At 58.9% G+C, this 23,100-nt stretch overlaps 1 protein-coding gene across 2 annotated transcripts in view; it reads right to left on the minus strand.

The window, feature by feature from the left end:
* The window catches only part of LHPP (phospholysine phosphohistidine inorganic pyrophosphate phosphatase), a 51,138-nt gene that overhangs the window by 16,796 nt on the left and 11,242 nt on the right, over positions 1-23,100 (minus strand). For both annotated transcript variants that reach the window (XM_081158665.1, XM_081158664.1), the window contains exons 3-6: positions 22,099-22,252; positions 17,818-17,881; positions 16,825-16,917; positions 10,334-10,425 (exon numbers count right to left, since the gene is read on the minus strand). In XM_081158665.1, the coding sequence (XP_081014791.1) occupies positions 10,334-10,425; positions 16,825-16,917; positions 17,818-17,881; positions 22,099-22,252 (403 nt within the window). The remainder of the gene's footprint in view (positions 1-10,333; positions 10,426-16,824; positions 16,918-17,817; positions 17,882-22,098; positions 22,253-23,100) is intronic.

Below are 23,100 nucleotides of genomic sequence, written 5' to 3' on the forward strand. Positions count from 1 at the left end.
AATTTTCTACTTTTTCCTTTGTTTCAAGCACATTTGCGCTTGCTCACTGAAGCATTTTTATACCAGCTGCGTAAAGTCTTGTCCTAACATCTATGTCATCGCGATGCCGGTGGCTACTGATCGATCCCCTTTTCTCATTCGAGTTGAGATTTCCTTGCTTCTTGGTATGACATGCAATTTTGTACTGAAACTGGGACGTTTGAGGTATTGTGGTAGGAGACTCTGGGTCTTATTTAAACATTCCCTTTTAGCTGGCTGTCTTGGACGCAGCTCCAGCAGAGGAAGCAGGGTAGGGCTGTCTGTGGGGTGCGGTGGGACCACACCTGGCCCTGCAGACGCTGGGGGGGGGGGGCTCTGATTACTGCTGATCAAGGTGGGAGCTCCACCTGTTGGGAGGAGCGGGAATCCCTCCTCACTGCTTCCCACGTGCCTCCACCGTGCTGTGTGCTGGGGGGCGGGGGTGGAGACGGGAGCACAGGCTCTCCGTGTGGTCCCCAATGACGCCCCAGTTGGGTCCTCATCGCCACCTGGCCCCCATCTGCCCTCCTCTCACCCCCCCCAGGAGCTGGGGCTCACCGTAGCCTCCTGGGGGTGGGAGTCCAGGCTCCCACTCGCCCTCGCCACGCAGAGCGGTTACGGCCCACAGGTTCTCGCCTCGCCGGGCCCCTGCTCCCTGGCCCTCTGCTGGAGACGGGAGGCTGCTGTGCAGGGCCTTTGTCTCTGCTCGCTGGTGTCCCCGGCTTGCTGGCTTCCTCGGTTCCCAGCCTGGCATCCATGAGGCACAAAGGAAACCCAGGGACTCACCACCAGGTGGTTCTTCGGGTCCTGGGGTCCTTGGCTAGTCTGCCCTCTTCTGTCCACCTCTCAGACACTTCTCGTGTTTGTCTTAACCTAATGTCCAGGGTTTTCAGTTGGACTTAGCAGGAGGAACACAGAAAGATAAAGTCTGCTCCATCTCGCCGGAAGCGAAAATCTCTACAAATGTTTGTCCCGGTTTAGATTTTTTTCTCCTGCACCCAGGATGGGTCTTGGGCGGAGGAGCAGTGCGTGTCTCTCAGGGACCCTCCAGCTCCCTCCCTGTAAGGAGCTGCTTAGCAGAAGCCCCTGCAGACCTTGCGGGCGCCCCCTGAGTGCAAACACCGGGCACCGTCCGCAGGTTCACTCTCAGTCTTGGCGAATTCGGCCGTCGTTTCACTGGGCGGAAAACCTGAAGCCGTGGCTCTCCCTGTGCAAAGCTAGCGAGCAGGATATTTTTAGATTTCCTCTCCCACGGCTCCGGCTCAGCCCCAGCAATCTGTCCTTTCCTGTAGCCCCTACAGAAGTGCAGAAGAGCCTACGTCAATGCTGACAAGCACGTGCCCTAAGTTTGTACATAATGCACAATCTCCATTATGTTTAAATAATATTTTAAAAAGTATGTGTTGGGGGAGCTGGAAGAAATTACGCCAAAAAGTTAATTGCTGTTATTGGTGAAATTACAAAAAGATTTTTTTTTAGCTGCTTCTTTCAGATTGTTTTTAATTTCCGATTTCTCCATGTGACTGTGTTATGTTTATAAAATTAAAAACAAAAATCTAAACCAAAAAACAATCCTCTCCCCTCCAAAAACAAATGGTGACTACAGGAAGCCACCACGGCCTGCAGGCTGCTTGCCCGCCTGAACCCGAGCTTGGTCCTTAAGGTCGTAAACTGTGGTCAAGGGCTCTGGTGCCTCGGTGTGTGACGCCAGCCAGGTCCAGGGCCTGGGAGAGGGAGACCACGCGCCTCCCTGGGCACTGGAGCCGATGCCTGGCCCAGCCCTGAGGCCTCCTTGTCTCAGTGGCACCTCAGGGTGCAACTCCATGCAGGGAGACGCTTTGCAGCTCTGATCGAGGATGCTCCTGACTCCATGGGCCCCCCTTGCCGTGGGTCACAGTGCCGGTGGCACACACCTGGGTGGGCACCCAAGTGCAGTAAAACTCAGCACTTCCAAGAACCGACCTCCCCCACACTCACAGGAGGGGGTCCTCTAAGACGCAAAGAGCTGCCTGGAATACTCCAGGCCGGGCAGACCGGGGCCCACATGTGGCGTCTCTCCCAGCGGTTACATCCCTGGCCCACCAGCATCCCCCTCGGTGGCCTTGGTGGGTGGCCTTCCTTTCAGCAGGCAACTGGGAAGGGTGTGGGCCCTGGGGAAGCCAGCCAGCCCCCTGGCCGGGAGCCTGGGACCCACAGCCAGGGAGGGCAGGAAAGCGGATGCTGGTAGGCGACAGGGCAGGTGCCCTTGGACCCACCCTGATGCCTCCAGTTCTTTACTGCTCTGGGCGGTGCCGCCGGAGCAGTAACGAACCGAAGAACCGACACCTCCAAACTCCAGGGCAGACTGGCGAACCTTCACAAGTCACACGCGTGTTCGGACGGCTCCTCCTTGCTGGAAGCCGCCCCCTCAAGTCCCCTGCCCCTGTTCCCGCCACTCCCCTCTCCCGCCAGCCTCTCCTCTTTGCTGCTGCAGGGGGTGGAAACCTCGCTGTCGCTCCAATATCGGGAAGCATTGTTACCTTCCTCCCTCAGGGGCGGGGCCGCGGGGGACCCTCCTGCTCCGTACCATCTGGGGGAAACCACCGGGGGCCAGCGGGGAGAGCAGGGCCAGGCCTGGCCATTGGCTGCGTCTTTATTTATAACTTCTTTTACTTCCAGCGCTCAGGCCCCGGAAAGGTCGAGAGAAAAATGAACGCCTTGACATTTTTTCTAAACATCCTCCCAAAGAGCTCTTGGCAAGGGAACGTGGCTCTGCCGAGAGCCTGAGAATGTCTGGCCGCAGAGCGCTGCTCGCACTGGGGCTATTTTTGTCGGTGAGACATCTGTGCTCTGCTGGGCTCCACACTTGGGACCGTAAAGAAAAAACAAAACATGTAAACGGGACCCAAAGCTCTACCAAAATAAAAGTGGGGCTTGAGCCGTGTGGTCCTGTGTCCGGCAGGCGGTGGGAGCCCGGCAGCGTGGTGAGCACCCCGCCCGCTGCCCCCTGCCCCCGCCCGCTGCCCCCTGCCCCCGCCCGCTGCCCCGGCCCCGCAGGGCCCACCAGCATGCCAGCCCGGGCCCCGCCCCATCCTTTCCTGCAAGCTGGTCCAGGAGGTTCTGTGTCTAAACCGGACACACACAAGCCAAGCGCGTCCACCCGCAGGAGGGGCTGGGCCTGCCCACAATCGCGAGAGGGCGGAGTAGCCCGGAGCACGGCCTCCGCCGTCGGACTGCTGAGGGCCGACCCACTGGTGGGGCCTCAGACAAGGGACCTGCGCTCCCCACCCCCCTCTGCCTCACCTGGGAAGTGGGACACAACCGGGGGTCACGCAGGGCAACGCCCACGCCTGCGGGGACGGCGCGGCGCACACAGGCCTACTCTGCGCAGGGGGAAGATGGGAGCGACCCGGCGCCGCTGGAGGACACTGACTCAGGACGGACACGGGAGGCCCTTCCAGCTCCAGGCGTGGGGCTCGGATTCCAGAAGTGTCACCGTGCTTCCCGCTCCCCAGAAAAGCCTCCGAGAGCTGGGCTGGGGAGTCGCCGGGCCCATTTCTGGGGCCAGGTGGCCACGCAGCTGCAGTGGCCCTCGAGGCGGCTGGTGCAGCGGTCCAGTTGGCACAAGAACACAGGGCCACGTGCACCCTGGGCAGGCAGGTGGGGATGGCCCTCGGTCGTCACAGACCTCAGAGACCTGTCACACAGGACCGTGTCCACAACGAGCTCTGCTTCCCAGCTGTGCTTCCTTGGGAACATCACTTTCCTCCCTGTGCCTCAGTCTCCTCATCTGCAAAATGGGGTTAAGACAGCATCTGCCTTAATACGCAGTGAACACCAGCAGTTCTGATGAGAAAATTGGCGGCAAACTCCAGCCCCCTTCTGCCCATCACTCGGCTACAGGATTTCTCTCTTTCCTTCCCCAGCCACAGACCTCGGACTGGGCACTCCAAGGGCTCCTGCTGGCTTTCTTCTCTCTCCCGATGTAATTAGCGCGTGGACGCGCAGTCCACGCAGCCTCAGCCGGTCCGAGGCAGTCCTCGGACCCTTCCCTCCTTTCCTCCGCCTGACGAGGGACGAGACCGACTCAGCACCAGCAGCACTTAAAAAACAGCCTCTCCCACAGCTCATGGCAGTTTTCCATCAGCAACAACTAAACACTTCTTTACAAATACCCGCAAGTGATGCCCCCTTCCAGGCGAAAGCAGCTTTTCCCTCTGATTTAGTCTTTTGAGCGCTTACTATGTGTCAGGCGCAGTAGGAGGCGCACCCATCCACCGAGGCCTCCTGTGCACGGCAGGGCGACGGAAGGCGGGAACTCATCCCACAGCCCCACCGCCCAGAAAGGGAAGGTTTGAGAGGCTGAAGGACACTCCAAGGTCGGTGCTCGAAAGCGGCCAATTTGGGGATTCACACCCTGGTCAACGTGACCTAAGGCGTCCTGACAACGTTGAGCAACTGGGATTAAGATGTCGTTCCCTGGGCCCGGGTCCCCGTAAACGCCGAGGGCCTGTCCTTGCTGCCGGAAATGAATTTGCCAGCACCCTTCAGCCTCGGCGTCTGACGGGATTACAGAGAAAACAGCGGCATCTTCTCCAGAGAGCAAACGAGCCACAGATTCTGCATTCCATCCTTGATGAGCTGCAGATTTCTCATTAAACGAAAAGCCTCGGTTTTAAAAAACATACAATGAGAAATGAAACAGGATATAAATACGCAATTTACGGAGGGAAAGATACCGATGACCCAGGAAGACGAAATACCCTTAGACTAGTCATCGGGCGGCGCCGCTTTTTTCTGTGAGCGGGGACATTATTTTCAGATGGTGACGCGCTCACGGGCATTTCGTGTTGGCCAGGATGTGAAGACACAGCGCCGGCCACATGCAGGCCCGGGCGCCGCTGAGGTGGGGGGGTGGTTTCTGCACAAGCACCAGACCTTCGCACGTGGCACATGCTTGGATCCGGCGAGTCCATATTTGAGAATTTATCTTAATGCAAAAATCACAAATAAGTCCGAAGCCACGCTCAGGGAACGTTCGGGGCAGCCCCGTCTACACCGATAAGGAGTGGACACCGTGACAACACCGTGTGTCACCCACGGAGCAAGACACAGCCCTGAAAACGATGCCGGGAACAGCGCCACCGATGGCGACGGACGGGGCTCTCAACCAGTCAGAGGGGGGACAGCCCAGACCCTGGAGGGCCGCAGTCCTGCCTACGTGGCCCTGACTCAGCCGCCTGCCCCCACCTGGCCCACCCCACCTGCCCCTGTGCCCTCCACTCCTCCAGGGCTCCCGTCCCATCGGCAGCACCTTCACTGAGCGCTTGCCGAGCGGCAGGCACCACGCCGAGCGCTTTACAAAGCGCGTCATTTAATGTAACCGGCGCACACGTCCCCGTTACACGGGGGCGCAAGGCTCGGTTTACAGCTGTGAGTGCCTGGAACACAGCTTATTCTTGTATTGTTACTGATTAATTATTGCGTTATGTTCCACACGAACAACTGTAAACCTGCTTTTGCCCCGTGTGCTGCTGTCCAAAGGAGCACCTGCCCCAGAGGACAGCGCCGCAAGGACCACAGGAGGTCCCCACCCCCCACCCAGTGTCCCCACCGTCAGTCTGGTGCCCATCTCAGAGCCCTGGGGTGGTGACGGTGGGCACTGACCCCACCCCAGTGAGGTGAGGGCCGATCCCCGTGGCCAGAGGCCAAGGTGCCGAATCGAAGGCTCCGGGAGGTGGGGGGGATGGGGGGGCGCCTCATTACCAGCTCGGAAGGCCGGCTTAAAGGATATTCCCGTAATTGCACGGTTTTTTGTAAATGTTAATTACGGCTGCCTTAATGAGCTCCGCACCCATTGAGCTATGGATTATATTAGGTTTATAAGTGTAATTACCTTAACAGGCATATGGATGACAATTATGCTCCAATTAAACCCCAAGCGTATAGCATATTAATCAGCTGCGGGCCCTCCTCCCAGCTCCTGGGGCCAGTCCTGCGCCGAGCCAGTGGGGCCTCGCCCCCCGGGCAGCCCGCCGCAGGCCCCGGGGCACCTGGGAGTCTGGAGGGCGGGCGGTGCCCATGATCTCGGAGTTTTCCCGAGGCTGGAGGCCGTGTGTCCTGTCCCGTCTGCTAGGCCTGGTTTAGAGAGGACCCTGGCGGGAGGTGCAAGGTGACAGGCAGTGCCTGCAGGGTTGAAGCCTGTGTCCAGCTCGGCCGCTGCCCTGTGAGCACAGCCCCGAGCCCCACTCTCTTCCCGCTTGGATATCAGGACGCTCATCAGCCGTTAATTCTGACTCGTGGCCCCTCCAGCAGACGCGGTTTTCTCTCATCTCCAGAGAGGTGGTGAATATTATTAACCTGCTTTCTGGGGCGGGGAGGCCGTGGGCCAGCGGGGTGCCGAGGGCGTGATGGAGCCCTGGCTGGTGTTCCCAGTGGTTAGAGCATCAACCGGAGGACTAAAGGGTCTCGGGTTCGATTCCCGTCAAGGGCACGTACCTGCAGGGGCAGGAGGGCTGGAGAGGCTGTGGTCTGCCTCCTTGAGTAGAGACCCAGCCTCTCCGTGCACAGGGACAGTGGGGAGCCCCCCACACCAAGAGCACCCAATGCTCAGGCTCCTCCCCCAAGAAGGTGCCAGCTGGAGAAGAAAGGAACTGGGAGTCCGACTTGGGCCCCTCCGCCTGCTTTAAACCCTGGGATCCGGCTGCCAGCAGGTTCCCACGGCAGCCGGTGGTGACACCCGCCGCCCCCAGCACCTCTGTGTTCTCCACGCCTCACTGACAGCACCCACCAAAGGTGGCAGGGGAGGGGTGAGGGCCAGGGGTGGGTGGGTGAGCTCAAGGAGGCCCGGGCACACAGCTCCCAGGGCCTGGCTCGCAGAGGCAGGACCCACAGGGCCAGTTTGCGGGGAAGGAGAGAGGGTGTGGGGCTGTGTGTGAGCCAGTGTGGGCCTGCGCGTCCTGGCCCCCTGTGGCTCCGACCTGGCTGGCCTGCCTGGGACCTGGCAGCAGGGCACCCCCAGTGGCCTCAGCAGAAAGCGGTGCGAGGAAGAAGGGAATAGGAAAGTTGACCCTGAAAGATCTGGAAAGAGGTGTCAGAGACGAAGGGCAGGGAGTGGGGAACAAGGGGGGATGTGGAGGGGAAACAGGAGGGGTAGGCTCCCTTGGGACCCTCCTCCGGAGCAGCGGGTCTTGTGGCTGACACTGACCCCTGCCCCACCCTCCCCGGTCTTCACCAGGCCTCTCCCTCCCCCGGCGCCAGAGGTGTCTCTCAGATGACACGGGCCAGGTGGGCTTGGACTGGCTTCGTGTGACAGGTCCAGGTTGGCCTGGCCCTGCAGCAAGGGGAGCCTCCAGTGCACCTTCCACCACCTCCCCAAGTGTGCCCCAAGACACACCCTGACCCCATCCTGGGGTCTGCAGTCTGCAAGTCCAGAGACAATGGCCCCAGGTACCCATTCCATGCTCCTGAGGCTGGGATCCCTCCCTTAGGTGGCCACCCGGCCCCAGGTCCAGATGTGTACACGAGTGTGTGGGCACACGTGTGTGCGAGGCGCTGTGTGGGACCTGGGTGTGTGAGTGTGGGACCAAATGAGACCACAGCTCTGCCACCGGGAAGAGGGAATGCTATGGGGAAGCCAGAGAGAAGCCTCGGGGTCACAGTCACGGGGACCAGAGTCCCCGGCCCTGATCCCTCCTGGAAAAACACGGCAGAGGCCATGTCCTGGCAAGTAAGGGAGGCGGCAGTGTGGCTCTCGGGCCAGCCTGGGGCTGCCGTGCTTCCATGGAGGAGTCCGTTTCCGTAACAGTCTTGTCCGTGAGGAGGGACCCCGGCTGGGCACTGGGGCTCTGGGTGAAGCTGTGCTCAGGCCCAGCAGTGTTGAGGTCCTCGGGGTGGGTTCTGTTTGTAAACTAACTAATAAAGTTGTACTTTTGGGTGGCTTTTCTGTTTAACAATCCCCCAAATTCACAAACATACAGGGGAGGGGGGACGCAAGTGTACTTCAAAGAATAGCTCTTGTTCTGATAAGTGTTACACTTTCATTGTAGAAAATTTAGAAGACATCCAAAGACACAGACATAACGGAATCGTCGGTGACGGGGGGGTGTCCTCCCTTCCAGCCTCTGCTGCCGAAATCCCTGCACACCTGCGCCTGCACCTGTGGTTTGAACCGCTGGGCTCCGGCTCTGCCGCCAACAGCCACGACCCAGAGAGGAGGTGACGGGGGTGGGGCCAGGGCTTGGACGGCAGTACCCAGGCCCCTACCCTGTCTGGGCTTTGGTTTCCACATCTGCAAATGACTGCTGGTGACACTGAAATCTAGGGTTTACGATCACGGGGGTTGTGGAGGAGGCAGGACCAGCCTCCCGGGTGGTCCTCGGAACCACAGGTGTAGAAACGACCGGCACCGACAGGTGCCCATTCAGTGTCACCGGACTCTGGCTGGTCAGAGGCTGTATTTAGCCCTGGCCTCTGAGGTCCCTTCTCCAGCCTCCCAGCAGGAGGTCTACCAGCCCCCACAGGTCATCTCTAGTGACAAGGACTCACTCCTCTCCGGGCAGCCCGTTCTATTCTGGAACGGCTTGGACACACCTTCATGGGCACGGTTTCCTCCCAGGTTAAATGAGGTCCCTTCCGGCACTCGCCAGAGCCCAGAGAAAGCTCGCAGTGGTGTGAGCCAAAGGCCACTGTGAAGGGTTCTCTCTGGCCCTGGCAAAAGGCAGGAGGGGAACTGGACTTTGCACACCACATATCAGCTGACCGGCCAGGGAGATCGAGACGGCTTGGCCCCATCCTCCCGTAATCCTGCCACATCACTAACAAAAGTGCCAAGTCACTGGCCCATTCTACTGAAAGGGCCGGAGGTGGAGTCGCTTCAGGCAGAGCTTGATCCAGGTACTCAAACGGTGTGATTCGGGGTCTCTCTCTGTCCCCAGGCCCTGCTCTCCCCTGTGGTCACTTCCCCTCCTGGCAGGGTTTTCCCCGGGGCGACAGCGATTGCGACTGGTACTCCTCAGCTCGTATTTCACTGGCCACTGTCCTAGGGACTCTGTAAAATCCTGGGCCAGCTCACTGGCCCGACTCAGATCACATGCCCATCGCTGGGGCCAGGAGTTCCGCGTGCTCCCGCCTGGCTGAGCCTGTGCCCATGCCCAGGCCTGTGGCCCCGGGGTGAGTGGGGGTGGAGGATGGCAGCCCCAGAGGACCACAGGGTCCACACTCAGAGCAGGTGCCCACCACCCTTCCTGTCTATGTACTGTGGCCCTTTGGAAGATGACCAGCCACTGTAATAGCCAAGGATTTTCATCCCCAAGAAAAATTTGGGTCCTTTTGGGAACAGCATCACCCCCACTGGGAATGCATGGGCTAAATGAGAGTCCAGACACTGACGGGGCTGAGGCTCAGGACCCACAGGTGAGGAGTAGAAGAGGCAGCTGGGCCTGGGCTCACACAGGCGGTCAGCTCGGCCGCCCAGGGGAGGGAAGGACGGAAGCAAGGCTGGGGGCATGCGGGGTTGCCCCGCTCGGGGCGGCTGTGCAGACGGGGGAGCTGGGCCCTGCGGACTTCCAGTCCCAGGGGGGCCGCAGAGCACAGGCTCCTACGACTGTCCAGCTGGGCCCTGCCCAGGCCAAGGTGCCGTCTTTGCGCCCACAGTGCCCTCTGCTGGGAGGAGGGGGCGGTGCAGGGGCCCCGCTGCCCAGGGAAAGCACTGAGCCCTGACGAGCTGGAACTTTGCAGTAGCCACAGTAACAGAAATAAAAATAAGCAGGTAAAGTCCCATAAGACACCAGCATTTGTCGTCAGTGTGAAAGTTATGAGCGAGCGCTCTCGCATTCTGCCTCCCCCTTGTCTGTGAACTCGTGTGTATCATGAATCCAGGGCACGTCTCCCTCGACCAGCCACACTCGGGCCCACAGCCACCTGCCCCCGTGGCTCCCGTGGGGCAGCGTGGCTCTGAGAGTGGCCAGCGGCAGAGAGGGCCCCTCGGCGGTCGCGCACACACAGGTGCCACGCGACCGTGGACCCGGAGGAGCACGGACCAAAGTCACCGCCTGGCTGCGGGCAGCAGCCTGGGACGGCCGGAGCCTTTGCCATTTTCCCTCCAGGTGATGCACCTACTCAAATCCGATCTGAGGCTCGGCCCCAGTATCAAAAGCTGCTCTAGGTCACCTCTGTCAGCCGCGGGAGGGCAGCCAGGCTGTCTTGGAAGATGGTCACATAAAACCCACTTGGAAAGAATAACCGCCTTTGTTTTGGTCAACAAAACAACAGAAGCCTGGCCACCGCAGGATCCGGGGAGGAAGGCTGCAGGGGGCCGGCCACGCGGGGCGCTCACCTGAACTTCCCGGTGCGCACCTGCAGCGCTCTCATTCCGCACCGCTGGGCCCCGCCGACGTCGCCCACGATGTCGTCCCCGATCATGATGGCCTGTCATGCAGGGAAACGCACAGAGAAGGCCCGTCAGCAGGTCCCGGTCCTGTGCCGAGATCCGCTGCCTCCTGCACGCCCCTCCCTGGGGATCGAGCCCGCAACCCGAGCATGTGCCCTGACGGGGAATCGAACCGCCATCTCCTGGATCCTAGGTCGACGCTCAATCCTAGCTCCTGAGCCCCTTCCTCTTCCTTGACATAATAAACTGCTCGGTTTGGCGTTTAAAGTCGTCTTGCAGACTGCACGGGGTAGCAATCACCCTGTTGACTAGAAGCCTGGGGGCTGACACTGCCCTGCCTCCCCGTGGACATGGGCTGAGCTGTACCTGTGACTAAACACTCTGTAGCCAGGTCGTCCTGCCCATCCTGGCTCTGTGGGAACAGGAGAACCTCTGGCAAATCTTTGAAGGTCACAGTTTAAAAGGTTTTTGCTTTCAATAGTGGAGGTGCTACCTATAAAAACAGGCGTGCACACACACACACACACACAGGAACGCTCACAGCCTGGGCATCACACTGCTCGTGGCCACAGCCCACCGCAAGGCGCACGAGCGCTGAAATAAACCGCGCGCCTCCCAGTGACTGTTCTAAACGTCAGACGTTTCGCTGTCTTCTTCCTGACCTTCCCTCCACATAATCCCATGTTTTCACAGCGAGTTGTGCACACTGGTAACATAGTATTTAATCTTACGCAGGACGAGGACTGATACATTTTTACCGTAATCATTTTGTATTTATTTTGAGAATTTTCTCTTTAAGTGAGTGATTCTGGTTTTTCACTTACAGTAGTGATCAAAAGTTCCTTTCAAAATACATTTATTTAAGTTCAAAAATGAACCAATGTAAAGAAACTTTAAGTAAACAGTAGTGCCTGTGGCTAATACCCAGATATGGTAAAAGTCAGAATTTTTTTTTTCTAGAATGACTGATGTTGGAGAAAATGGTGCCAACCCAACTAGGCCTAATTTTTGTGTCCACGCTCCCAGCAGCCGTGTGGAAGTCGTCAGTCACCGGAGAAGAAACTGGCAACGTGTGTTCCCTGAAGTGGGGCCGCAGCAGAGCCCAGGGCAGGCGCAGGTGATTCTCAGGCGCCCGCAGCGCCCGGGTCGCCGGGGCAACCGCGCGGCTCACCTGGGAGGGGGCGGAGCGGCAGGTGCCCGGCCCAGGCGCTGGGCGGGCTAAGCCCCAGCGGAAGGCTCTGCTCTGCCCCCTCGGGGAGCTGCCCTGAGACCGTGAGGTGGGCCGCTGGGCGGTGTCAGCGATCCAACCGGGGGCCCTGGCCACTGCTCTCCAAGGCTCCCGGGCACTTTGCTAGAAGGTTCCTTCGGAAGCGAGTCTTCCAGTTATTACACGGCATGCCTGCCCCTTCCCTGCTTCTGGGGACAGTAACATTCTGTGTTTGCTCACTTGGGCTCATGCACACACCCTGGGGCAACAGAAATCCTCCCCCTGAGGACGGACTCCGGGCCCCCTGGGCGAGGACGTCTGTGGATGTGGCCCACGCGGTGGCGCCGGGGAGATCTGGGCCCTGGAGGAGCAGCAGCTGTGATTCTGCCGATGAGCCACTGCCCAAGCCCAGGCCGAGCCCCGCGCCCGCCGGGTGAGGTTGGAGGAGAGTGGGTGCAGGGGCCTTGGGTGCGGTGTGTGTGTGTGTGGGGGGGACTGTGGGTGCAGGGACTGCAGGGTGGGGACTGTGGGTGCGGGGACTGCAGGGTGGGGACTGTGGGTGCGGGGACTGCAGGGTGGGGACTGTGGGTGCGGGGACTGCAGGGTGGGGGGACTGTGGGTGCGGGGACTGCCGGGTGGGGGGACTGTGGGTGCGGGGACTGCAGGGTGGGGGCACTGTGGGTGCGGGGATTGCAGGGTGGGGGGACTGTGGGTGCGGGGACTGCTGGGTGGGGGACTGTGGGTGCGGGGACTGCCGGGTGGGGGGGCCGCCTGTGTGCAGCCGGGGCAGTGAGGCCTGTCTGGGCAGTGTGTGGGCTCCGAATACCAAATGTGCTCGGGCCCCGGGGAGCTCACAGATTTACTATCGGTGAAGGGCAATAATCACACGAGGAGGAGCAATTATCGCCAAATCATTTAGGATTTAAAAAATCATTGGTGAGAAGATAGAGGTCAAGAGGTGCGCTGCCGGGGGAAATAAAAAAACAGCACCTGTCAGGCCTGGGCTGCACCTCCTTTCTGACTGCGATAGGGGAAGAGGGGGAGGGAGGCCGAGAGGTGGGACTCCCGCCGACACGGGGCCCAGGAGCTGCGGGCGCCACAGCCCTGTACACGGCACCACAGCCCCGCAGGCAGCCTTTCTGGTTTGGGTTCAAAAGCAGATTCACACGCACCCGGTGTGGCTCAGTGGTTGAGAGTCGACCCATGAACCAAGAGGTCACTGGTTCGATTCCCAGTCAGGGCACATGCCCGGGTTGTGGGTTCGATACCCAGCAGGGGGCGTGCAGGAGGCAGCCGATTGATGGCTCTCATCATTGATGTTCCTGTCTCTCTCTCTCCCTCCCTCTCTCTGAAGTCAATAAAAACATATTAAAAAACAAACAAACAAATTTACTGGTCCTTAAATATGTGTCTGCCCGGCATGGTGTCCTCTGGGCCATCCCAGGTGCCAGGGGAAGACCCACTCTAACAGGGGATGTCTGAGCGCTAATGAGGTCTCCTGAGAAAGGCCACACTCCACGCAGTTCTGGGTCCCCGGCTCTGCCCGGAGCAGCTGCTCCCCCACCCCCAGGCTGCTGGCCCTTCCTTGAGACGGGGGCTCAGCAGGGACCTGGAGGGGACAGGGTCCCAGCCTCACTAATCATCAGCAGTGTAATCTTGGGTTTAATGCTAGACTCTCTGTGACTGTCCCCAATGCTATGGTTCTCAACTGGGGCAATTTTGCTCCCTGGAGACATGTGGCAATGTCTGGAGACATCTGTGGCTTCACAACCCGGTAGGGATGCTACTGAGCATCCTACAGGGCACAGGACAGCCCTGACCACAGAGAACGATCCGGCCCCCAAATGTCGACAGTGCCGAGGCTGAGAAACCCTGTCTCCACCTCAGGACGGAAATGCAAGTACCTACGACAGGGCCGGAGTCAGGGTTTCACAAAACGAAAGGACACGTGACAGAACCCGGTGCACCCAGCACACGTGGGGCTCAAAGTCCCCTTGGTCCTTCCTCCCCACGTCTCGGGCTCCTCGTCTGTGAGACGAGTGCATCCAGCTCCGGGTACTAACCAAGCACCCTGGTTGGGACAGTCCCCATTTCCGTTAAACCTGCACCATTTGCAACCGATGGAAATTCTCACGATTATGGAAAACTGCCCAAACCTTCACATCATCTGGGCTTTAGGGTGAAGCATAACCCCCCCACCCCCCGCTGGTTCAGCGGCATTAAATCACGAGAACTGGGTCTTTCTCGAAGGGACCTTTAAGGTAGGTTATTCTCTGCCTTACGACCGACTCCTAGAAAGGGCCGCTCCCCTCTGAGGTTTGAATCCCAGTCTGTTAGAGCAAAACCGGGGCCCCGCCATGTCCAGGCATCGAAGAAAAAGGCTGAATGAGAAGGGATCTGAGGGGCGATGCGCACTCCCGGGCAGGCTGTCACCTCGCCAGCGGTGGGAGCAGGTCCGGGTCTGGGGAGAGCAGTTGCCCGGGGAAATGACTGGGGACGATTTTATTGATTAAAGTGGCTCGAAAAATTCAAGGGGCCTGGCAGCCAGACCCAGGCCAAGCTGAGCAGCAGAATCAATAACAACAGGAATGGGCTGTAACTCATGAAATAAAAACAAATATTCTGAGTCCACGCGGGAACAAGTAAGGAAATGGGAGAGAAAGGAAAGCTCTCCCTTACAGTAAATTTCAGTCAATAAACAGGTGGGACGCCGGACACAAAATCGCCACTTGGCGAAGAGCACGGTAATACTGTTTCGGGCGAGAATTACCACTGGATGCTACAGTCGGGAGGGGAAGAGGGTATTTATAGAGCCTCCAGGCTTTCCCACAAGATACTTATTAGTTACAAAGAGACACATAGTAGCTTCTTGGTGGGGAGCCCTGGCCCAGCACCTCCAGAGAGGATCAAAGGGAACGTCACCTGCCTCCTGTCGGGACGTACCCAGGGGGCACACACAGCATGGCTTCTGTGAGATTCCTGCCAAAAGCCGCGTACCCTAAAATTAAATCACGAGGAAACATCAGGACAAACCAAACTGAGGGACACCCAGCGAAATAAGTGGCCAGCGCTCTTCAAAAACACCACAGACCTGGAAGACAAGCACAGACGGAGGAACCGCCCGCAGCAAAGAGCACCAGGGGACGAAACACTAAACGCAAGTGGCCCTAAAACGCTAGAAAGCCATTGGTGGGACGGCTGCCGACGGTCCCCGGTTAACGAGCAGCCTTATGGGCGCTAATTTGTAATTGCTTTACGACCGGCCGGCATGTGAGAGGGAAGCTGGTCGGGGCGCATGTGGGGATTCTTTGCACTGTTTTTGCAACTGTCTTGTAAATGTGAAATTACTTCCAAACGAGCAGTGAAAAACCATTTTTAGACGCGGTTTATTTGTGGATCGTGACTGGAGCTCCGTGGCCGGGACACGGGGGTTCATTCTGCCCTTGTCCCTACTCGCACAGACAGCTGAGATATTTCGTGATGAAAGCTGAAAAGAGAGATTTAAGAGACAAAACTGCCACAGGCAAGGAGAGTACAGACCTTCCCTGGATTTGATTCAAACACATCGACGTGCAAGAACATTTCTGAGACAGTCGGGGAGATTTAAATACGGGCTGGAATAATAAAAAAAAGGGCTGCTATTAGAGACTACTAAGGAATTGCTACTGATTTGGGGCGGGTAGATTTTTTCCATTGTGATAACATACACGTTGGCCCTACCAGGGTAAGCATTTTAAAGTCTCACGTCAGTGGCATTACGTACATGCCCAGTGCCGATCGAGGCCCAGCCTCCACCACCCAAAAGAAGACCTCAGGCCCATGAAGCAGCCCCCCCCGCCCACGCCACAGCCACTCGTCTATTTTACGTCTCTATGGATCTGCCTATTCTGGACATTTTGTATAAATATCCTGTAATATATAAAGTGGGGCCTTGGTGACTGGCTGCTGTCACTTAGCACGTTTCCCACCCACACTGTGGCGTTTGTCAGCGTTTCGTCTTTTTCTAGCTGAAACGCCCCAGCGACTGAACGCGCCACGTTCTGTTTATCGCCCCCCCGCCGTGAACAACTCGCAATGTTTCTGTCTTTCGCGAGGCCGCGCGTCTTTCTGTGCCCCGTGGCCGTGCCGGGTGCTTTGAAGCCTTGCACGGTTGTGTCTAAAGGAACTTTTCCTTGGAAAGGCACAGTGCTGCAGCAGGAAAGGACACAATGACAGCCAGTCTGGATTTGCTTTAACATGCAAGGGTAAAGACGCAAGTGAATTTTTTAAGAACAAGAAAAGGGGAGAAGGGAGTTTGGTGAAGCCCTTTAGCTGCTGAGCCTGGGTGATGGTTATACGGGGGAGTCGCTGTCATTTTCTCTGCTTTCGTGTATGTTTACGGTTTGTCACAATAAAAAATAAATTCTTCCCCGCGAAGCGACGGCTTGTGGACTCCTGCCGTCCTCACTGGTTCACACACAGCTCTCTTCTCTACCAGCCTCACAGGGCGTTTCCTGGGTGTTTCCCGGGCACCCCGAGACCCTGTGCCTCCGCCCTTCGTGACTATTGGGGACTCGACTTCCGTGGCCGTGGGCCGCCCTCCTCTGAGCATCGAGAGAGACCGGTGGTCTGGACTGGAACTCACGGGAAATTCGGGTCCGACAGGAAGGAGGCCTCGGGGTCCTGACACCGCCCCCGGGTGCCAGGTCCAAGACAGGCAGAGGGCAGCCCTGGGCGGCTGCAGACCCGGGGCAGCGTCCCCAGCCGCGCTCTCAGGAAACCCCGCAGAGGGAAGCAACGCCGCACGACCTGCAGGGGGCACTGTGCACGCTAAAGTCGCAACTGCTCTTTTTTCTTTTTAAATAGACGTGTGCTCGGAAGGCCATCTGTCTCAGAACAGTGATGCTGCGAAGCTGGCAGGACGCACGGTCTTTTCACCCCAGCCTACGCTGTCCTCCCAGTGAAATACGTTTAACGCGCTGGAGGGACTTGCCAGCCTTGCCCTCTCAGAAGCGAACGTCGCCTAGAAAAAGCCACAGGCATCTGGTTCTCACTCTTACATGAAACTGCGGAGGTTAAATCACTCCGTGGGCCTCCTTCGCTGTCTTTTTCCCCCTTTCCAGCCAAATCGGCCCTCGTGGTGGGGGGTCCACATGTGGCCGCCCGGCCGGCAAGGCCGCCTGAGCCCTCCAACCCTGGGCGGCCCCGTGAGGCCCCGGGCCTCCCGACACAGCTGCGGGGGGCGACCTACCTCGTGGGCCTCCAGCCCCATCTCCCGCAGGGCAGACTTGAAAAACTCTGGAGCAGGCTTCCCCACCACCTCGGCCTGGATTCCGCAGGCGAACTGCAGGACGGAAGGACACGGCGTGGGTTTGGGACGAGGCAACAGGACCCCCGCCCTGCAGCAAAGGCCTCCCTCCGGGAAACCAGGCGAGACTGCCCCAAACGTGGGCCCGGGGGCCAGGGGCCTCCAGGGGAGGGACACGTGAGCTGGAGGCACATCTGAGAGGCACGAGCACAGTGGTGCCACACCGGGCCGCCCAGGGTGCTCCGGCCCCACCTTCAGGAACCGCCATCTGCTCAAACACCCACTGTAGTGGGAGGTGCCCCCAGCTGGCAAAGTCTCGAGGCATCGCGTGGGCCACCCTGACGGGTGTCCTCGCTCACAGCCTCGCTTCTCCCCCGCCTCCTCCCCAGCCCACCCCCGCTCTGTTCCGAGCCTCCGAGAGAAAAGGTCCAGAGCTCCACTCCCCGTCTGTCCGTCCCTCCCACTAAGTGCAGGTAGGCAGGAGCCGATGGAGCAGTGAGGATGGGCGGTGTCAGGGGCTGACCCGGGGCAGGGGCCTGGGCTGGGGACAGCTGACCAGTGGGTCGGATGGACACTGGGGAGCCCCACCTGGGCCTGAGTTGGGGGAGGGAGTCAGGAAGGAGTCCGGTTAGGACAGGTCAAGCTCAAGGTGCTGCAGGTGACTCGGGTGAGGAGTGAGGCGGGCGGTCCACACTGACAGAGTCCAGGAGGAGGGCGGCAGAGAGCACGCTGGGAGGGCTGGCAGGTCAGCCCAGGGCGTGCGGAGGAGAGAGGGAGGGGAGCACAGAGTGACCGGGGCAGCTGAGAGGCCCAGCTCCAGAGCAGGGGTCGCTCGGCATGAAGGCCCCCAATAGGACACCCCCTTTTCCAGAAAGACTCAGACATCCCAGGCAGCCTGAGATCTGGTGAGGGCTCGGGCAGACCCGGGGCAGGTACCTCGAGAGCCTTCATGTAGCCACCAACGTCCAGCATCAGGCCAGAGGTCGCCTTGTAGTAGCGTCTAGAAAAGAGCAGAGGGACGGGGTGAGCTGGGCCCAGACCCTGGGACATGCTGAGAGAAACTGCCCCGTCCTGCCTGGAGGGCCGAGTCGGGGCGAGGGTCAGCCCAGATGCCCTGCTGAGAATGACCCGTGGCGGCCACCACGCCCCGCTGGAGACAGTGGGCCAGCAGCAGCTCGAGGTCAGAATGGCCCCCTGCTACCCGCTTTGTGGGGACTCTGCCATGTGATTAACGGGGGACTCAAGGGGCAGATGGGTCCAGTTGCTAACAGAGAAAGACAAGAGACCTGTGTTCGGGGAAAGAACAGCAGGTCCACAGAGCATGTGGTGAACCCCTAACTGCTAATAATTAACCCCTGATTGCTGCCTGGAGAAAACCATTAGTTCCACTGGGCCCGGCCCCATCAGCCAGAGGTCAGGAGACGTGCCGGGCTCCGTGGGCACCAGATGCTTTTGAGAGAAGACAACCAGGTCTTCCCTGGCTCTCTGGGGACTGGATGGCTGGACTCCCGGGGAGCCCACCTCACCAGTTACCCTCTCCCCTCCCAGGCCCCTCGAGTTTGGGACGCTTTAAACCACATGTGCTCACAAGGCCAGAGAGAACAGCGAGGCACGCTGGCTTCGGCATCCAAAGCCCCTCTTCACGTCTTCGTAACTGTGGGACTTTGGTTGCTTAAGCCCTCTGGGCCTCAGTTTCCTAATCTGTAAAATGGGCCCCAAAAAAACCCCAGAACCTACTTCTGGATGGTACTGAGGCTTGAACAAAATAATGCATGCAAAGTTCTTAACATATGCCTAGTATGGGAAACCGCTAGAAAAAAATTAGAGAAGAAAGAACTGGTCACCCAGACCGAGAGTGAGAAATAGGCGCTAAGATCTGAGGTGGGGGGGAGGGGAACGAATGCGGGCCTTTCCAGTCTGTGGGGCTGGAACCTGTTCTGTGCCTGTTTGAACCGTGAAAGCTGAGCCAGCTCCCCAGGAGCTGCCCAGGCTGTGTCTTACCCCAGCTCCCTGCGCCCAGGGCCCTGCCTGCCCCTCTCTGCCCTGCCGAAGCCTCAAAGGCTCCAGGAGCCTGCGCTGCCCGCCAGCACCCACTCACCCAGCACTCGGGTGGGCCGGCACTCTCTGCCCTGGCTCTGCATTTCCCCGCTGTGGCAGCCTGCGGGCTGGACCAGGGCAGGGCCGAGGGGCTGCAGCCAAACCCTGGGCCTTGACGAGGGCTGGGTCCCTGACGCTTGCCCTGCCAGGTGGATTCAGAGCCTTGAGCCCATCTGTTGAAGCCATGGGGGCATCTCCCGTGTGATAGGACTCACTGGCCTCCGAGTGGCCCCCAGGCCTCTGCATCAGGGTCTTGGACCAGCTGGGCCACCACTCAGGCTCAGGAAGGCGCCTGGGAGTCAGGACCGGCAAGTGCTCCCCCTTTTAAAGGGTGACCCCAAACACAGGCTTAGGGTCTGTCACTGCGTTTGTCTTAAACCCAGTCTGCGGATGTGTGTTCTGTATTTATACAGCCTGTAAAAATTTCCTTTTATCTTACCCTTTCCTATAAAAACCTCTGTGAAAAAAAAACAAAAACCAAAACCGCTGTGGTGGGCAGTTTCCTCAGCTGGGTGCAGACCCGTGGGGACGGCAGAGCACAGCAAAGTTGGCCGCGGGAAAGCGGCGATGCTGGGTGTGGGGCCTGTGGTCACTGGCGCTGTGGCTGGCTCCGTTTACTTGGTCCCCAGATGTCTAGGACACAGCCACCTCACAGTCCCCTCAGGACTCAGGGACTCCCAGGACCAGGCTTCCCCCCGAGGGGCTCCCGGTCTGGTGGGAAAGAAGACAAGTCCACAGAGCAGCATGAAAGGGCAGGGCGAGGGCAGCCATAAGCGGGACCCTGTGCCCTGCGCCCTGGGCTTGAGGAGGTCGGACGGGCCGTGGACAGGGACACAGAGGACGGCCTGGGGACAGGGACACGGAGGATGGCCTGGGGACAGGGACACAGAGGACGGCCTGGGGACAGGGACACGGAGGATGGCCTGGGGACAGGGACACAGAGGATGGCCTGGGGACAGGGACACAGAGGACGGCCTGGGGACAGGGACACGGAGGACGGCCTGGGGACAGGGACACGGAGGACGGCCTGGGGACAGGGACACGGAGGACGGCCTGGGGACAGGGACACGGAGGACGGCCTGGGGACAGGGACACGGAGGACGGCCTGGGGACAGGGACACGGAGGACGGCCTGGGGACAGGGACACGGAGGACGGCCTGGGGAAGGAGCAGCAAAGCCGAGACCTGAGGCTAAGGGAGGGGAAGGAGGCGTCTGGGCCTGGGAGCCTCTCGGACGGATGAGCAGCACCTGCTGAGGACCCCTGGGCCAGGCGCCGCTGTAGGCAAAGCCCCGAGAGCACCCCCCGGTTCCCTTGCCCTGCGCCCCGTGACTGCTGCCGGAAGGGCAGAGGGGGCGGTGCCTTCCCCGGAAGCCACAGGAAAAAATGACAAGACCACGCCACCCCGTTGCAACAGGCGCAGCTCTGCCTGGAGCTGAGGGTGCTGCGGGCCTCTGGCCGGTGCCCAGGCCTGGCTGGAGGAGGCAGGAGCCGGTGCCCCCCCAGGGGAAAACCCCCCAGGACAGCCGGAGGCACGTGCCGTCTCACACACCCCAAGTCCTTTCCTCCAAAGAGACAGAAGCCTGTACCTTCTTGTTTAAGTTTAGTCCTGATGGGAGGAAAAAACTAAAAATGCAGCTTAAAACACACAATTAAAACCTTGTCTTTTACACCTGAAACGAATACAAAATAATATTGAATGTAAACTGTCATTAAAAAATAAAAATTAAGGGGGTGGGTGGGTGGTGGAGGGGGCCAATGGTGGGGGAAAGGGGGACATCTGTAATACTTTCAACAATAAAGATAAATTTAAAAAAATAAAATTTAAATTAAAAAAAAAACCTTCTTTGTTACATGAATTTTTAGAGTCTAAAGAAAAAGGTAACGTCCAAAATCAAACTTAGAAACCTTAATAGTTCTTTTGTTAACTGAACCTGGGCTTGTTTGTACAGTGCTCAGGATTTTTCTTTATTTATCATTCATGCAGGAAAACAGGAAGGCGCCTTGAAGGCCGTCTGTTAGCTGAAAACATTCTTGGAGATACAGTAAATTCAAGAGCCTAAGTTAATTTTTAAAAGCCCAGGTTATTCCCCACACACGAGAGATTTGGTAGATTTATCTTCTGTGACTGGCGTAATAAACGCCACGGCAGGCCTGGCCACGTCCCGAGCCACAGAGAAGGAGCTGGGAGCTGGAAAGGCAGGAAAAAGCGGGAGATGCTTTGCTCCTCTGCTCTTTCGATTACTCAGCGTGGCCTCCCTTCAAAATGATCACTTGACCTTTCCCACCAGAGCCATTAACCTTCCAGAGTCTGCCGCGTAAACAGCTTAATTTTCTGACGGCCGAGTGACAGAGGAAATTACAGAGGCAATTCCGGCTCCCGGTGCAAACAGATGCCCGATGTAAATCACCCTGTGTCGGGGTCTGGAGCGGGACGCTCTGCCCCAGCAAGGCCACCACTGGGCCCTGCGTCCGGGGAGGACAGCCCCTCACCACCAGCGGCCCCCACTCGACGTGAGAACAGCTCTCGTGGGTCCTCGGGCCGTCCCAAGAAGCTGTGACTCAGGCCCTAAAGCTGTCGGTTCCTCTCTCTGGTTTCCGAGTGCTCAACCCCTCACTCCACTCAGAACCCCAGCAGCTGGAGACCCCGCTAGTGGCCTGTTTGTAAGACAAATAAGCCTTTTTTGGGGTCTGCTACAGAATCACGAAGCAAGAGCAGCGGATCCCACATTTTTCTCTTTTTCAACAACATATCTATTTGACTACTGCCCATGATCTGGAATAACTTTTAATAATCAGAGACAATTTTAAAGAAAAAAGATTTAACACGAATGAGCTGTAACAGAGCGTCTTAGTTCTGTTTTCTAGTGACGTCAGGACGTCAGCGGTGCCTTGGGACTGTGCCTGGACCACGGCCGGACCGCGAGTGAGGTAGGCCCGGTCCTACGCTTTGCAGAAGGTTGTAAGGCTACAGAGGGAAGGAGGGAAGACATCAAGAGGAAAAGCAACTAAAGGGAGGGAAAAGGAAGCCACCGGCGCCCACCCGCCCACGTTCCCGCACCTTCTCTCCTTGGTTCTGCAAGTCAGAGACCCAGAGGCAACTGTCCCTGGAACCGACTTACCCCTGTCCCAGCGATATGAGCACTGGGTCCTCCAGCCCCATGAGCACCTGGAAGGCTTTGTTCATGTTCTCATAGGAAAAACCTGCTGCTGCGTCTGCGATCACGACGCAGTTGGGGTTGGACGTGTCGATCTGATCGAACTCTGAGCGGACTTCTGTGGAGAGAGACGGGAGAGGGGTGACGTGGCCCCTCCCGTCTCCTGCCTGGCAGGAATGCAAACTGATGCCACCCCCTAAGGAAGGGCTGGCAGCTTATAAAACTGAGCACACCCCACCCAAGGACCCAGTGACTTCATTCCTGGGTCGTACCCGAAAGAACTGTGCGGGGTGTTCGGTCTTCCGAGCTGTTCCTAACAGCCTAAACCTGGGGGGCGGGCTAAGCAAGCTGGGGGCGTCTGCTCAATGGACGCTGCTCTGCGTTCACAAGGCACAACCCCCCGGTTCCTGCAACCCTACAGACGAGTCTCAGACAGCACGTCGGGTGAAAGAAGCCTACACGCAAGGCCGCTGGGCGAGGAAGGGTGGGCCAGCGGCGGCTGCTCAAGCCCTGCACATCCCACAGAAAGACTCCTGGGGACTGGTCGCCGGCCAGCTACGGGTCAGCTGAGCCCTCAGGACATTCGGCCTGGAGAGAGCGGTTTCGCAGGCCTAGGGCCCGGGGCCGCGCCCTCTGTTTGCCCTCCGGGGACGCTGAGACTGAGTAGCCACGGTCAGTCATGCGGGCACCGCACGCCCACCTGGCCGACCTTAAATTAAAGTCCTGGGCACGAGGCTCCGGTGAGCTCCTCTGGGTGACGACGTTTCGCGTGTCCTGTCACGCATCACTGCGGGGTGGGGGGGACTGAGCATGTCCCAGCGAAACCGCTGGAAGGTCGCGCCAGGAAGGTCGCGCCTGGAAGGTCGCGCCCGGAGTCTCTTGGAGCTTGTCCCCCGCGTCCCGTTCCTTCGCCGAGTTTGATCTTTCACTGTGGCCAAGTGTAACCGCAGGTGCGGCAGCTTTCTG

This window comes from Miniopterus schreibersii (genome assembly GCF_964146895.1).
Source record: "Miniopterus schreibersii genome assembly, chromosome: 14".
Taxonomy (NCBI): domain Eukaryota; kingdom Metazoa; phylum Chordata; class Mammalia; order Chiroptera; family Miniopteridae; genus Miniopterus; species Miniopterus schreibersii.